The 15985-nt window shown below is 38.9% G+C and overlaps 2 protein-coding genes across 7 annotated transcripts in view; both read right to left on the minus strand.

The window, feature by feature from the left end:
* lpin2 (lipin 2) overlaps positions 1-8041 on the minus strand; it is a 33497-nt gene extending 25456 nt beyond the window's left edge. Inside the window, exons 1-2 of one of the 4 annotated variants that reach the window (XM_042497730.1) lie at positions 7883-8041; positions 422-622 (exon numbers count right to left, since the gene is read on the minus strand). In XM_042497730.1, coding sequence (XP_042353664.1) covers positions 422-613 — 192 coding nt within the window. In that variant the 5' untranslated portion in view covers positions 614-622; positions 7883-8041. Of the gene's footprint in view, positions 1-421; positions 623-718; positions 801-3363; positions 3609-7882 lie in introns of those variants that run through there. The other 3 variants (XM_042497727.1, XM_042497728.1, XM_042497731.1) reach the window with 3 other exon arrangements.
* A 1896-nt stretch (positions 8042-9937) lies between these two features.
* Positions 9938-15985, minus strand: part of myom1a (myomesin 1a (skelemin)) — a 32465-nt gene continuing 26417 nt past the window's right edge. For 2 of the 3 annotated variants that reach the window (XM_042498070.1, XM_042498069.1), the window contains 8 exons: positions 15070-15157; positions 14926-14964; positions 14620-14725; positions 13793-13956; positions 13649-13685; positions 13373-13395; positions 12021-12076; positions 9938-11902 (listed from right to left, as the gene is read on the minus strand). In XM_042498070.1, the coding sequence (XP_042354004.1) occupies positions 11633-11902; positions 12021-12076; positions 13373-13395; positions 13649-13685; positions 13793-13956; positions 14620-14725; positions 14926-14964; positions 15070-15157 (783 nt within the window). In that variant the 3' untranslated portion in view covers positions 9938-11632. The other variant, XM_042498071.1, reaches the window with a different exon arrangement.

The following is a 15985-nucleotide window of genomic DNA, read 5'->3' on the forward strand; positions in this document are numbered from 1 at the left end:
TCACTGTGACTTTAAAATAGTTAATGTGTAACATCTGTGACCAATGTGACATCATAGACTATAATCCCACACTACCTTCAAGTGTTCAAAATATTACAGTCTATACATACTAATATATATATTTATATAACAATTTAAAATAAATATACATGCTAAATGGCTCCTACAGATGCAGGACTAACAGTTACTCTGTCTTGAAGACCTGGGGTTTTTCAAAATATCAAAGTACACATGGTGAAGGAGAGGCCTGCTTCTTGAAAGAAAAACAAAGTATTTTGTAGTCGACACACTCTTATAAGAAAATTCCTCAACTGGGCATTTACAAACATTTTTTTGCGTAGATTCATGAGCTCGAAACATAGACTTCAACATTACAGTGAGTGTAAACAAACAAAGAAAGCTAAAATATTCCTCAACTTACCACTTTCTCTTTGGAGCGTAGTACACCCAGTTTGCCAAAGCGCACATGGAATGGCGAGCACTGGTAGGTGCCATCTCTCTGGCGGACAACCACAACATCAATGCAGCCCGACAACGTGGCCTGATTAATGCCCTTATACAGTTCTTTGACGGTTACCAGCACCTGACCTGCCAGCTGGCCCACGTAGTTCATGGTGTCCGCCTGGAAGAGGAAAAAGAATATTAGCTGAGTTTATGGAAAGACAGGAAGAGGAAGTTCAGCAAGAGTCCAAAAGAGGAGACCGTTTTGGCACCGTACAAGTTGTAAAATCTAATAGGTTTCCACTTGATTTAGCACTTTCTCAGTCTATCCACTGTTGTCTCTCCTTTTAAGTCTCTTCTTCAAACAGTCGCTCTGTCTCATTTGTCTCTTGCTTCCATCTCTCAGCTCCCTCTCTGCCTGCCCTGCTTGCCCTGTGGTGTCTGTTATCTCCTGACCTGTTTACAGCCTGCCACTGTTACACTGTCACTGGCCGCTGTCCCACATGAGCTACATCAGAGAGGGGGGGCTGACGGCTGGGCTGAAACAATGACAAGAGACAACCTCACAAAGAGTTCCCACTGCCCTGTTGCAATGGAAGCAGCTGACTTCCTGTTTACATTCATAAGAATATCAAACACACGCTTAGAGACAAAGTTGTGTGGCTATAATTATACGGACTTGGATTAACCCTGGACAGTTTTCTCAAAGGCTTTTTTTGTCGTGTGGGAGACACAGTTTCTGAGACTGTGAATTCTTTCACAAGCAATCTGTTGAAGCCACTAAATCAAAGAGAAAACTGCACACAGACCGAAGCTAATCACACAAACTTTCTGCTCTTGGCTTGTTCCTGAACTAGATTGTTTCCAGTCATTTGTGCACTGTGACACAGAGTGCATATGACTGTTAACTTGGCAAACATGATTGGGGTTCAGGTCGTGGTCTGGTTTAGTAAGGCTTGTAAACATGTCCCCATGCTGACTTCACTGGGTTTATGCAACTTGAAATGGCCACACTGACCTTTTGTTCACAGTTTAGCTGTGAGAGCAGTGGGGGGTGTTGGAGAGCGGAGAATAGGGGCTTTTATGCAAGGGTGGCATCATGGAATATGGCAAACTGGCATGATGTGTTTCACCAGAGAGTTAGCTAATGAACAGGCAGCGATAAAATATTCATATATGCCGGATTTCCACATTTCTAACCACACACAGGCAGGCGACCATCATGAAATCAAACAGCCAACAGTGTAAGTTGACAGTTCAAAGGGTTGCAAAGGGGTTTAGATGATTTAATATGAGGCCTGTCGACAACAGGAAGCTCTCAATTCTCTCAAAGAACGTCACCACATATTTTTAGGCAAGGAGGAAGATGGAAAAATACATGTTACGTTCAACTTCAGGGGGAACTACGCCTATTTTCTAAATGTATATATGTTATTTGGCCTAAAAAAGTCCAAAAAATATTGGTAAACATGATCAACTCTCTCCCAAATTCATAGATAAGGGTGCTAAAACTCAAATTTGTGATGTCATAGGGTATTTAGTCTGAAGCTGCTCCACTGACAATGAATGGGGAACGAAGTTATAGATGACAAGGAGAGCACCGAGAGGAATGTCTTAAATATTTGGGTATAAAAAAGAACAATCTGTGAGTCTACAAAATTAGTCTCACATTATTTATCATGTTTGAGACTTACTGCTCTGATTTTTGGCTTTGAAAGAGGTTTGCTCCAGTTCACCAATATTGATTAGAACTATTTCAGGCCACTGAAATAACATATTGGAATTCTTTATTTAGGTGGTGTTCCTGTTGTGGACATTCACTACAAAGATACTCTTCTAAAAGATAACATGAAACTACAGTCTGAAGAAAAGTAACTAGTCAAAATGAAACACTGGAACGTTCTAAACTAATAGAAATGTTATTTGAGAGCAGGACTACTTCCATATCTGAATTGCTGTAAGACCAGATTCCTATTATTACTGCTTTCTATATAGAAATATGAATCACATCACTGAAACAAAGTGATTACTACTCTTCAGATTTATAACCCTGCATTTACATTCAAACTGGGGAAAATTTAAAAGGATGTGTGTTTTTAGTCTACAATTTAAACTAGCTCCATGTTTCATCAAGCCTTTAATAAAATCTTTCTTCTAAGTTTAGCTAGGCATTTTTAAGATATGTGTGCTACAAGACAAAAGAGCTGCCAGAATTTTAAAAAGGCTATCCAAAAAAAGAAAATGTGTTTTATGTTGTTCGACACAGCAACTGTAAAGCACAGATTTCATTTCAGAGCATCCAATGCACCTAAACATAGCCTGGAACATAAACATAACATCACACTTTAGCTGCAAAATAATTTCACTGTGCCACTGTCAGAAGTCATATGTCCACATATCAATTCTATGTCTTTGTTTCGCTCTATGGATTTTCTATATCTCAACAAATTAGGGCAGTCTTGTTGCTATCAAACAATTACCATGTATAAATATTTTTAAAAATATGTAAAAAACTTTCACTTTTATTTTGACACCACAGAACGTCACACTGCACTCCTGTTAACTCGACTGACAAGAGTGCATAGATACATACAGATGTTTTCATACCAACAAGGCGTCAAACATCTGTATTTTATAACAGGGAATATTCTACTTTAGACAGGAAAAATGACCTGTCTGGAAAGCAACCCATATTCAGTTATCTCTATTCAGTCACTAAAAAAACTTGAATGCAGCCCTATAACTTCCATCTGATTCACACTGTATTTAGGTATCAAGCTACGAGGCTTGGCTACAATAAAAAGCCAATAAATCCAACCAACCTGCCAAACCAAACAAAGCATGATGACTAACAGTATACTTGGACTTTCAGAATCAGGCAAAAGCTGTGACCCACTATGAGACCTGTTAGCGCTGACTCACCAGGGACCAAGACGACCTCAGAGACAAGGACTCATCCTGTTCACTGTTGTCTGTGTTGTCGTCTGTGTTGTTTCCCAGGAGCTCCCTGTCCCCCCAGGATCTCTGTCTCTTCATCACTTTTTAGCAGAGCACCAGCTCTTACTTTATCCGCCTCAGGATACTCCACTGGGACCAGTGTTTTCCCCCCCTTAGATTATGATGATGGTGCCTTCCTGCCATCCTGAATCTAATCTCAAGTGTGTCCCACCTAATCACGTTGGAAAAACCCTCCCAAGGGTAAATAAAGGTACACTGCTATCTGACGCGATTGTGCAAAACTGTCATAAAATTTGTCATCCTTCTTCTGGACTGCTCTTTGCAGGATGTGTACTTGTGCTTATCCAGTCAGCTAACAGGACACAAGGGCTTCAGCCAATGGGATGGCCTCTTTAAGGTGGCGGTGTGTGCCTGATAAGGAACGGCGAATTCCTGTAAACGGCTAAGCAATGTTTTTACCTGATAAGAGTACAAGCTCAGGGGAAAAAAAAAAAACAGGCCGCAGCATGACGTTCTTGCAGTCGGTCACATGTACGGTATGATCGTTGTGTGTGTTTGTTATTGTGCATGAGAGGTTGATTGCAGTGCTTCACTGCAATCAACTTCAACATGTCGATCTTTGGTTGCTCATTACCCTTGAACTTATTGACATCTTGAACACGTGATTGCAAAAGTGAACAGGTGAAAGTTCTGAACGTACCAAAGAGATAATCTCTGCAGGGATTTGTCTATCATAAATATCAATACAGCTTGCTAAAATTAGCCCAAGTGCTAAATGAACTTAAATCCACTTTCAATACAGACAGAATGAGCACACTAATAAGACTGTAGTCCAGTGGTACTCAACTTGCTGCCCGTTGGCCAAATGTGGGCCCCAATAGTAGGGTGTTGGCTGGCCTGCCAAACATTTTCAAATTCACAGTAAAAATAAACCGATTCACACAGGGATTTTTTCGTGTTATTTTTCCATCAATTGTTATTATAATTATTTTTATTTTATTTTTTGTATACATAAGGCGCCAGAGTGCATAAAACATCATCAAAATAGAGCTTGTTTATTTAAGAAAAAAAGTGCCACTGCAGGATCCCCACACCCCCAAGAGAGGTCTTAGCTAAGCCCCTAATGTCCTAAAATCCTAGAAATATCCCAAAATCCTAGAAACATGTATGGCTGCTACGACTGGCCTCCAAGCAAGGCAAGCTGAGAATCCTTGCTACGGTCCAAGCAAATTGAATTCAAACATGTTTTTTCATCAGGAAGCTGTAACTGGTCCGACTTCTAGTTTCCTCCTGCCTGATTTAGCTCCTAAGTAAATGCCCAAGAGACACATAGTGCATGAGGCTTTCCCAAAAAGGCCTCATTCCCACTGTCCCATCTGCTGAGCCTTTTGTAAACACTATCAAACAAAACACATAGGCCTACTGGGTGCAAGGCTGTAGCTTCATCCTCCCTATGTACTCAGATCTGTTCTGTGTTTGAATATTTGAGAGTCATGCATAAATAGATTAATACTTTCCTTTTTTAAAATGAAATGTGCTGTGTGCTGAGTCACAAACAACCCGGCTGAATATACTGAGCAGGAATCGATGTAGAAAGCCGTTGTCGCTAATGCTTTAATTGTACCATTAAAACTCACAAGACAGGGCATCTGAGTATCATAGTCCTGGCTACTTTTTTTGTTTGTTTGTTTGTTCTCTGTACATATCTTTATTATTTTTATTATTGTTATTTTAATTTATTCTATGTTCTGTGCCTTTCTTTGTATATTCATTTGCATTATTTCGTCTTTTTAATGAATATTTTATTCAGTTGCTGTTCTCTCACTTGCTGCTGTAACAAAATAATTTCCCTCACTGGATTAATAAAGTATTTCTATTCTGTTTTATTCTATTCTATTTCACTGTATCATTATGGTTTTCTTCTGTAATGATCCAGGGACCATTTGCTTTGACTGAGTGACAAAAGAATCAGTCCTGGACTCAGCCAACCAACCAGCCAACACAAGGGTCATGTTACACTCTCTCAGGTATTAGATGACACCGAAATGAGCCAGCTTATTCTGTGTGTAACATAAACCATGACTACCAAAACCCCAGACAGACAGAAAATGTTGGCTTCATTTTTTTCACATTTTGCAAAGCAAAAAAAACAAAGTCACTCTGTGATAAAGAAGTAGCCAACAGCACTTCATGGTTTTATTTCTGGGACTGTTTGTTATTTGTGAGAGGGGAGGGGGTGGTGCAAAACAGAGTTGGCACTTTAAATGATTTCTAAAGCACTGGGGAGTAGGTAAGGGATACAAAAAATCAATACAGCATAGTGCTGTGGTATTTTGTGTGGCAATACTGTATTGATACACCAATGCAGAGTATAATTTTTTTTCTTTTAATTATGTAAATTGTTAATATTGCAATTGCACTTAAGACGTTTTAAGGCTTGTTTAATGCCACTTGGAATGAAATTTAATACCAGTTTTACAACAAGCAAAACTGATATTAATTGCTTAGGGAAGATTCTGTGAGAACCCCGGATGAACAGACTGAAACTTTATCTTATTAGACAAAAGAGATGTTGATGAAGTTTTCCTTTGGGGACACAATTTGCAATTTAAAAAAGGTAGTTGATCACAATATACTGCAATGTATGTTATCGCAATACTCATTGCAAAAATGCTGAAATCACAGTAATATTGTACTGTGACTTAATCATAATGATAATAACGTATTGTGGGACCTGTGGTGATTTCCATCTCTGCTGAGGAGGGAATTATATTTTTTGATTTTGCTTGGAGGAGGGACAATCAACTTTAAAATGTCATATTTTTGTATCATTTTACCTTCAGAACCTCAAAACCTGATGGTGGAAAGCATGTTTTCTTATAAAAAAATCTCCTAAATCACATGATTTATCAAAGCCAAAATGAGGTTATTTATAGTGGTGGGAGGGTCATGCATTTTCCACTAGTCACTCAAAGAATTTACTATTTACTCAGTCTTCCACAGCTGCAGCTAAGTGTAAAAAGGGAAGTCTGGACAAATACTGGGTTAAGTGCAATCCCTCTTTGCTGAGATTTAATGCAGGCTCACTGTTGAAAATTCAGAGTCAAATCCAAGAAAATTCTAGAAAACTTAAATATTGCACACCTACAGGCCAAGAAAACTATAAATATACAGGAAACTATAAATACACAGTTTCATTGACACAGGCAGGTGGTTTGTTTGGTGAGGTGGCAGCACTGCTTACAAGACAAGAAAAGTACTTCTGTAACATCAACTAACAACAAATAAACACAAGCTAGCAGTATGTCCCACATTTATTTGGGGCTAAAAATGCTAATTTCGGAGATTCAACCTGCCATATTGCTTGACTGAAATGTTACCAAATGCCTTAATGTTACACAAACAGAAAAAAAATTGAATTATTAATTATGCTTACTTCTGCTGTAATGCCTTTTATTAGTAGAAATTAAACTGTAAACAAGGGGGAGGAAAATGGTAGAGAGAAATGTATGGAGATAGAGCTCGGCAGAGACGCAGCTATGACAGATAAAGTACAGTCCCTAAATGAGGGTACAACAACCAGTACTCAAGAATTTACTCAATATCCACAGCTGCAGTAAAGTGTAAAAAAGGAAGTCTTGACAAATACTATTATGTTTGGTACAACTGCAGTCCTCTTAACTGAGATTTAAAGCAAACTCACTGTTAATAATTCAGAGTCAAAACCAAGAAAGTTCTAGAAAACTGAGTTTTTCAAATACCGCACACATAAAGGCCATGTAAGGGTAACTATAAATATATAGTTTCCTTCACACAGGCAGGTGGTTTGTTTGGTGAGGTGGCAGCACTGCTCACAACCCCCCCTCCCAAAATACTTCTCTAACGGTTATCTAACAACAAAAACGCGAATTAACACGAAGCTGGCTGTGTCGCACATTGATTTGGGGCTAAAAAAAAAGCTAATTTCGGAGATTAAATCTGCCATATTGCTTGATTGAAATGTCACCAAACGCTCTAACGTTACATGAACGGATAATGCGGAAACAAACGGAACAGAAACCAAAACCTGAGCATTAAATTACATTTGTTTACTATAATGTCTGCCATCAGCGTATGTTCAAACTATAAATATCCGGGTTGAAAACAGTGGAGAGAAAAATAAATGAATGGAGACGGAGCTCAGTTAGCCTGTTCAGTTAACCCGCAGCTAGCTTTTATGTTATCGTCCGGTTTCCGTTAATAGCAAACGGTTGCAGGCTAACGCTAAGTCGCCGGTTTCACTAAAAAGCGGTTAATTTGTTTCGTTGTGACTGTATTTTATATTCCGGGTCGTTACTTATGAGATCTGGGTTAAGTTAATTCACCGTAGCTAAAATATGTTAGCCGGCTCACAGGCTAGCTAACATTAGCTGACGGTACATTCAGAAATATGCATCATCACAGGCAGCGGCGATCAAACCGGCGGAAACCATCCGCTGTTTACCTTTCGGTTACTCCAGCGGGATGCTGCCGATGAAGGACGTTACGGTGTCCTCAGCGAGTCCCCATATTTGTCCGTGAAACTCCTCTGAAGCCTCTTGACGTGTCCGTGCCTGGACCACCGTGACTGACTGGTTTAGCTGGAACCAGCGAGCTGGAGTTGATGGGACAGAGAGCCTCACAGTGGCGGAGCACTCACACAGCTGGTGTCACTTTTTTCAACAAGGGGTTGATTAGGATAGCTGCTGAGAGCGCCCTCGTTTTATTTAGGGACTGTTCTCTATTTATCAGAGGAGAGGGGTGGCTGGGAGGTGACCGTTTGAAAATGCATGAGCATCCCCCTACCGTGATTCCACAAATTAGGCCTATTTATCATATTTTTGATGTTGTAAAGTGAGACATTGAAGATGAACTTTCAGGGTTGTGTTCAGCCCCGACAAAATGTCAAAAAAAAAAAGAGCAACTTAAGAAATTACCCAAGAATTACCCAAAAATCAGTAAAAAAATAAAAATAAGTACAAGAATTTAAAAAATAGCAAAAAAAAAGGAAAAAGAAAGAAAAAATAAAAGAACTTCAAAGAAAAAAAAAATAAACAAGAAAATGACCTGAAAAATAACAGTTCTGCAAAAATAGTTTTAAATACATAATTATGATAAATATATAGCCTAGTTTGCTTGATATTATCCCTAGCTTTTATTTTTATTTTTTAATTTCCAGTCATTTTCCCCATGTTTTTGATTTGCTCAGGTTTTAAAGTTTTAAATACTTGTGAAATGCATTTGAAAGAAAAGCGATGTTTATCCAGGTTTCAGGGTTAAACATAAATGTTAGTGGTTTGTACACCCTGTTTTGTTACGCAGGTGCACTGCCTGCTTATACTGCAGGGTTTATTCATTTTAATTCAAAGGATATTTATTGGTGTAAGAAAACTTGCATCTACATTGCCAATGCAAATGTGTAATAAAAACAAAAAATATATGTTCAGTAAGTAAAGATCAACAAATAATTGGTTTATATTGGCCTACACAACACAACTGATTGGGTACAACTCTGACACACTCACCAGAGAAAACATACCTAACAGCCCTTGCACACACCCTTTAACACAATTTCAAGGAAACATGCTCAGTTCAGAAACTGTGCCAAAATGTTGCGTACCCTTCTGAGACTGAACGTGCCCCAGTAGTTTAAAAAAAGCCTCACTTATTCAGTCTTGTCATGCACACTGGCCAGTTTGTGCAAATGGTACATTTTGAAAAATAAATAAATAAATGAGAAATGTAAAAGAAAGTGATTCTTATGGAATATCACTATTTTAAGCTTAGATTTTGTTATGCTTTCTTGATGATCAAAGTCTTCATCCCACATTGGAAATTTAACAATCCGATGATAACATCTGGTTTTTATAGTTTCTTGCTTTGATAAATTGTATAGTTTTGGCAATTTTTGAAGAAAACATGCCTGCTGGTGGGTTTTGAGGGCACGGTTTTTTTTTTTCGAGATCGGAAATGACTTCTGAACCTGCATGTTTTCTTACGATTTGGAGTTAAAATAAATATATAATGAAGTTTATTAAAGTTTTTATGCCCCCTCCCCTAGCCAAACAAAAAAAAAAACATAAGTCCCTCCCCAATGCTTTAAAAAATGATTTGACAGGCCTCCCCCTTTTTGCACCACCCCCTCCTCTCTCATAAATAACGAACAGTCCCTTAGTAATACTTTGTCCTGAGCAGCCCAGCTTAGAGATAATTATTGACAGATATTAACCTGATGATTAAATACATCGTTGAGGTTAAACTGAGTGAAATACCCAATGTTTGCGACTCTTCGCTCCCCTTAAATGACCTCTTTTGGGCCCTCACAACTCATGATGAATGGCACCAGCAATAAAAGCAGGCAGAAATAGATGCCACCATTAGCTGTTTTAGAATGGGCCATCATTAATCCCCCAAACCCTTGAGCTTTTTGCAAATCAAGTTATTTAACTCCAACAAATGCATTTTTTGAAATGAATGAACTTCTTGTAGGTGATTACGTAAAGACAAGAGGAAACCTCTCTAAAGCATAAGCAACTTTATTACAAGAAGGAGTGCCTCGAAGAGAAAACAGACTAATGTTTACCTCGTTAAACAGACGCACAGCCTCACTCTGTGCTGCAGGGCAGTCTATCCATACACTTTCCTTATTTGTACTTGAAATACAACATTCCCCCCAAACTTTCAACACGTCTTTGTCAGCGTCAAACGCCCAGAAGACAAGTTCCATTGAAAGACTTCCAAAAATATGCAAGTTATGCTTGTGCGTCTTTCCACGTGGCTTCATAGTCTGTGTCAGACACCTTGAATGAACCAGTTTCAACTGCCATTTGTGTTTTGTCACCTCACTCCAGGCTATCAAGGTTCACCTGCTCCACCTCTACAACAAACTGCTGTAATGAGTGACACTTGCAAACAGTACATTAACATCACATAACGAACATGCACACAGTACAATTTATGCTGAACAAAAATTTAAATGCAGCAACTTTGTTTTTGCTCCCATTTTTCACAGGTTTAAGTTAAAGATTAAAGAGTTTCTGTTGCGCTCAATAGATATAATTCCCTCATATTCTGGTCACAAATTTGTTAAAATAGTGAGCGCTTCTCCTTTCCCAAGATAATCCATCCACCTGACTGGTGAGGCATATCAAGATGCTCATTAACTCTATAACACCTGGATCCACATCAGTTTTCTTGTGCTGCATTCAGACGTCTCACACTGGTATTTAAGCCTCTAAAACCCGAGAAAATTAGTTAGATTTCTTTCAGGAACAGGAAAAAAACATGAGCATCTTGGCAAGATATGTGCCACAAACTGCAAAGAAAAAAAAAAGTAAAAGGTGACAAGGAAATGATCTGAAAATTAGCTGACAGAAAAAACGTCCAGAAAGCTATATTTATAATTCTATTGATAATATAGTGAAAACTTGTTAACTTGAAAACTATGTTAGTTAAAACTATGTTACAGAAAAAAAAATTCAAGCACTTTCTTGAGGTCTTTCTTTAATTTCTGATGCAACACCTGTGAGGTGAATGGATTATCTAAGAAAATGACAGTTTAACAATTTGGTGACCAAAATTTAAGATAAATATATCTATTGATAACATAACACTAAAGTGTTGAGTTTAATTTTTTGTCCAGTATATAACATAATAGCTGTTTATAAATAATAGACACAAAGAGCTCAGCGGAGCATGTGACATATCCACTGGCTTCACGTCTCACAACACAAAGCAAATTGCTAGTAGGGAGTTCATTACATTTTTTTTCTTCTTTATTTATTTATTTATTTTTTTTACAGTGTATAAACCTCAGGCATGACTTGGTTCCAGAGGTCAAAAGTTTCCAAATGTAGGGCTGTAATAGTATAAGAAAATTGCCTTTTGCTTTTGCTGTCCCTCTTCACTAAAATAAAGATTAATGACATCCTCTACGATTAAACATTTACTGCCGATAGTGGCCTGAAGGGACACAAGAGATGTCAAGCAACTACGAGCACACATTTATCCTCCCTGTATCACATTCATTGTTTGCTTCCTCCACAAGCAATGCCCAAAGCTCTTTAGCCCAGCACATGAAAGACGCAGGAGGAAGCAGCTGTATTAATCATTTATTCAAACTGCTCGGTGCACCGGCACGTGCCGGGGTAAAATGCTTTGGATATGGCCCAGTCGTTTATCTTTTCTGTTTTGTTTCATTACACTGCGTCATCCTTTAGCCTTTCTTCTCCTCCTTGTTCTCCTCATCTTCTGGGTTGTAGACGCTGACGGTGAACTCGCCAGCCTCTGTGCCGTACTTGTTCTTGACCAGGAGGGCGTATTTGCCAGAGTCAGCCGTGGTGACGGCGGCAATTGTGATGCTGGCGAACTTGCCGTGCTCGAACTTGAGTTTGTAGTGGTCGTCACATACCAGCTCCTTTTCGTTCTTCGTCCAGCTCACCTCAGGTACGGGCTCGCCCCAGACATTGCCAGTCAGGTTCAGGGACTGAAGAGAAAGAGGGGTTAGTGGAAAGACACGCTCCAACGATTGAGACAGTGAGTAAGAAGGTGAAACAGAGAGTTTAACAAAGTGTATGAAAACACTGAATATCTCATTTATTTACCTTGCCCTCTTGGATGGCAACCACATCTGGCAAACCTCCAATAACACGAGCACGATCTAAACAAGAAATGGAAGAGTGAACCACGAAGCAAATGCATTTGCTTGTTTGCAACATGCTATTTAAGGGACAGTTTACCCCAAAATAAAAAATACATATATTTCCTCTTAACTGTAGTGCTTTTTAACAAACTAGATAGTTTTGGTGTGAGTGTCTGAGTGCTGAAGATATCTGCCGTAGAGATGTCTGCATTTTCTCCAATACAGTGGAACTAGATGACACTCAGCTTGTGGCGCTCAAAGCACCAATAAAATAAATACTGTTTAAGAACTCAACAGAAATGTCTCTTTCTAGAAATTATGACCCCGTTACTTAAGATAATCCACAAAACTTGTTGCAAGCAGTTTAATGTGGGAACTATTTTCTTTCTCACGAACTATACCCGGCAACCAAATTGTTTGGTCTCCCCTGTAAGACGGCACAGGGGTTGTGACAGAGCTGAAAAGGTGCCAGTATAAACAGGAGAAGCCAGCAGAAAGGGACTATGGGAAGTATGAGTATGATATTTTTGACGACGTGTTATGTGCCCGACACACCGCAGAAGATTTAAAAAGAAGCTAATAGTGGGTAGCAGCTAACTCAGACAAGAACAACAGTGGCTGCAACTTTCTGCAAACTGGGAGAAAAATGAGTTTCCGAAACTCCTTACCCTCCGAGCGGAGGATGAGATCAGCCGCCATATAACAGAGAAGGTAAATTATCATTATTGCCATGTTAATGCTAGTTTTATTGTTTCAAAAGTGTTTTTTTCTAGAAAGAGATATTGCTGTTGAGTTTTCAGATGTTTTTTTTAGCGCTTTGAGCACCACAAGCCGAGAACCATCCAGTTCCATTATATTTGAGAGAAGTCAGACGTCTCTACGGCCAATATCTCCAGCACTCGGCAACTCACACCAAAACAATCAAGACTGATAAATAGGTAAGAGGAAAGATATGTATTTTTTTATTTGAGGGTGAACTGTCCATTTAAAATTTTAACCTGGTGAGCAAACCATCCTTTATAAAACATGTTATTTGAATTTTACTGTTTGCATGAATGATATTTCAAACAAGTTTTGGCAGGAAATTTCCTCTCTTCAATTCCACATTACAGAGATTTAAGCATTTAATCTCCTGGAAAATCATTTTCCATGAATGAGATATTATGATGACCTACACACTCATGCATCCTTAGTCCCACAGAGCCCAAGTCTAAAGTCTATTAAATCTGAAAGAGCCTCTACGTCCTGAAAACGTTACATCATGTCAAAGAGTGACGTCTCTCGGGAGAAACCAAAGAATAAATAACCACTTACTTCTCTCTGCGATGGCTGCCGCCCTACGGAAGGAAGGCAGATATTGTCAGAAGCAGCTTAAAATGGTATCACGGACAGAACTGTTGCCAGTATTTTTTTCCCAAAAGCTATACAATTCCAGGAAATGTATTTTGAGTGCTTCTGAGAGGTCTCACTAAGTACACATAGTACACAAGTCTATATTAAGTTTGTGATGACTCTGTATTTGTGCAAACATCCTCTTCAAACCGAAATTACACAACAGAAGGATCGAGTCAGATGAGTTTGTTTACTTACTTGAGCCTTTGGAATTCTTCAAATGCCTCTTCCCATGCTGCACCAGAAAAAAAACAACTTATTATTATTAATAGTTGCACAAAAATAGCCAAAGTTAATGGGACTTGCGTACTAATCTGAAACATCTTTAAAAGTTTCACTTACCCTTGCCAGCCAGATCAAAGAATCTCTTCACACCGTCCTTGCCATCGAAGATGTCCATCATGTATTTGCCCTTGTCCTTCTCGGTGGGTTCATTGATCTTAAGCCAAAGCTGCTGTCCTGTGACTCCGGACTTAACTCTCTCTGAGGCGGCAATCTTCGCATCTCTAATGGATACATGGGCAGCACAGAGATCAATTAATGCAAGACTGTTTACTGCAAGTACACTGAAAAGCAAATATTCAAACAGGAAAGCAGTAAATGTACCTACACAGCCGCCCCTGTATTATACCAAATTGAGAGATCTAATACATGCGACCTGTACAGCTGGTGAGATTTTGTTCCCATCTGTTGACTGTTTTCACATAATTCATCAGAAGATTATGCAAAAATGACAAAAATAATCCAATTCAAACACGTTCTTATGGTGCAATGTTAGTCATCAGAGTCTGTTTTACTATGAAAGTGGAGAAAATACTTATGAATGACTCACCCTCATGTTACATATTGCTTTACTAACTGTTTAAACAAATTGCATATTAGAGCAATGTTATGTCTGCAACTACAGAAAATAAAAACGCTGTTATGTTACATTACGTGGAAGGTTATCCACAGTGGATTACTGTGACAATTAGTGTGATTACACACAGCAGAATTTCATGACATTTCCAAAAAAATCAAAGATTTTATGAATTTCATGATTTCTTCAGGGCTGGAAAACAAGATTGTGAAATTCCATGACTTTTCCAGGTTTTCCATGACTGTGGGAAACCTGGAAGATTTAACAAAGGATGTCAGATATGAAAGTGATTAAGGCTGCTTTTACATACTTGTGGAGCCAACCGACACGCTGCTCCTCGTTGTAATATGTGACCGTGGAGTAGAGGATGATGCCGTGCTCAGTGCTCATAACTTGGATTTCAGAGGAGGAATTGGCTGGAGGGAGAAGAATAAAAAGCAGGTGTTTAGCTACATTCCAATGAAACAAAATAGGTTAATAGCATTTAAAACTGCATAAAATATTTCAGTCTTTAGCTGTTTATAGTTTCATTAAATGGAGCAGTTCTGAGCCTTTCTGTGGTTTTCTTTAATGTGTGGTGTCTTATTGCTGCTTGGTGTGAAGTTTTATGACTCACCAATAACCCTGAACAGCTCATTCATCACAGCTTGGAGTCCTGGGAAATAAAAGGATGAGACCAGCAATTAATTGTTTTTTTGGGGGGGGCTGAGGGCACCGATTTTTACTTTTTCACTCACAAAATTCATGAAAGAGACTCTACCTGCATCTGTCAGATTGAAGGTGCTCCTATCACTGCCTCTGTCGTCCATCAGGAAGACGTCGTACACACCTGCGTCCGTTTTGGAGATCTAAAGTTTGAAGTAAAAGTATGTTTAGTATTCTTGAGAAAGAGATGAATTCCCTTAAATAAAACAGAAGGGGAATACAGTATCATTCTTGTGACAGAGAGCAGACGACACACAGCAACACAGAGACCAACTAAGCAGAAAAGGCAAGCTTTTCTCCTGCCCTGCAGGCATTAAAAGGAAAACATGAAAAAGGTAAGACGAGGAGGACACATGGGGAGATTATAGGCGTCAACTTATGGCAGCAAAGATTATGTCCAGACTTTGGGTCTTGGCGGCGGGGGAACGTCCACTGCGGTTGGCTTTTTTCCTTCTTTCTCTTTCGGTTTCTCCTGCTTAATAACCCACTGTGAATTAGACAGACAAGCCAGTTAATGCGAGTGCGACTGACAGGAGTGGCGATGGACAGGCCGCCTCTCCTGAGCTCATGCAATGACACCAACCCTCTCTTTATGAGTGATGTTTATACAGTTTCAATGTACAAGTACCTTGAAACATCAATATAACTTCACTGGCACCAAATGACTGACAGACCAGATTAAAGGAAAACTCCGCCCTCATATGAACATCTACGTTACATTAAATTCATGTTGAAAATGTTTGTTTTTCTCACATTCCTCCATGGGGAATGAAGGATCCAAAAACTGAGAGAACCACTGATAAACTGATGAACATGGGGAACATGTTTAACAACAGCAAAATACTATACTATATCAAAACATTTGTTTCCAAATTCTTTCCCAATTCTTGCAGTATAATCCAAATCTCATTTGGTCACTCGTATGCTTAGTGAGTCCTAAGCGTGTACATTTTTGCCAAAACCTTAAAAGT

This window comes from Plectropomus leopardus, chromosome 12, assembly GCF_008729295.1.
Source record: "Plectropomus leopardus isolate mb chromosome 12, YSFRI_Pleo_2.0, whole genome shotgun sequence".
Taxonomy (NCBI): Eukaryota; Metazoa; Chordata; class Actinopteri; order Perciformes; family Serranidae; genus Plectropomus; species Plectropomus leopardus.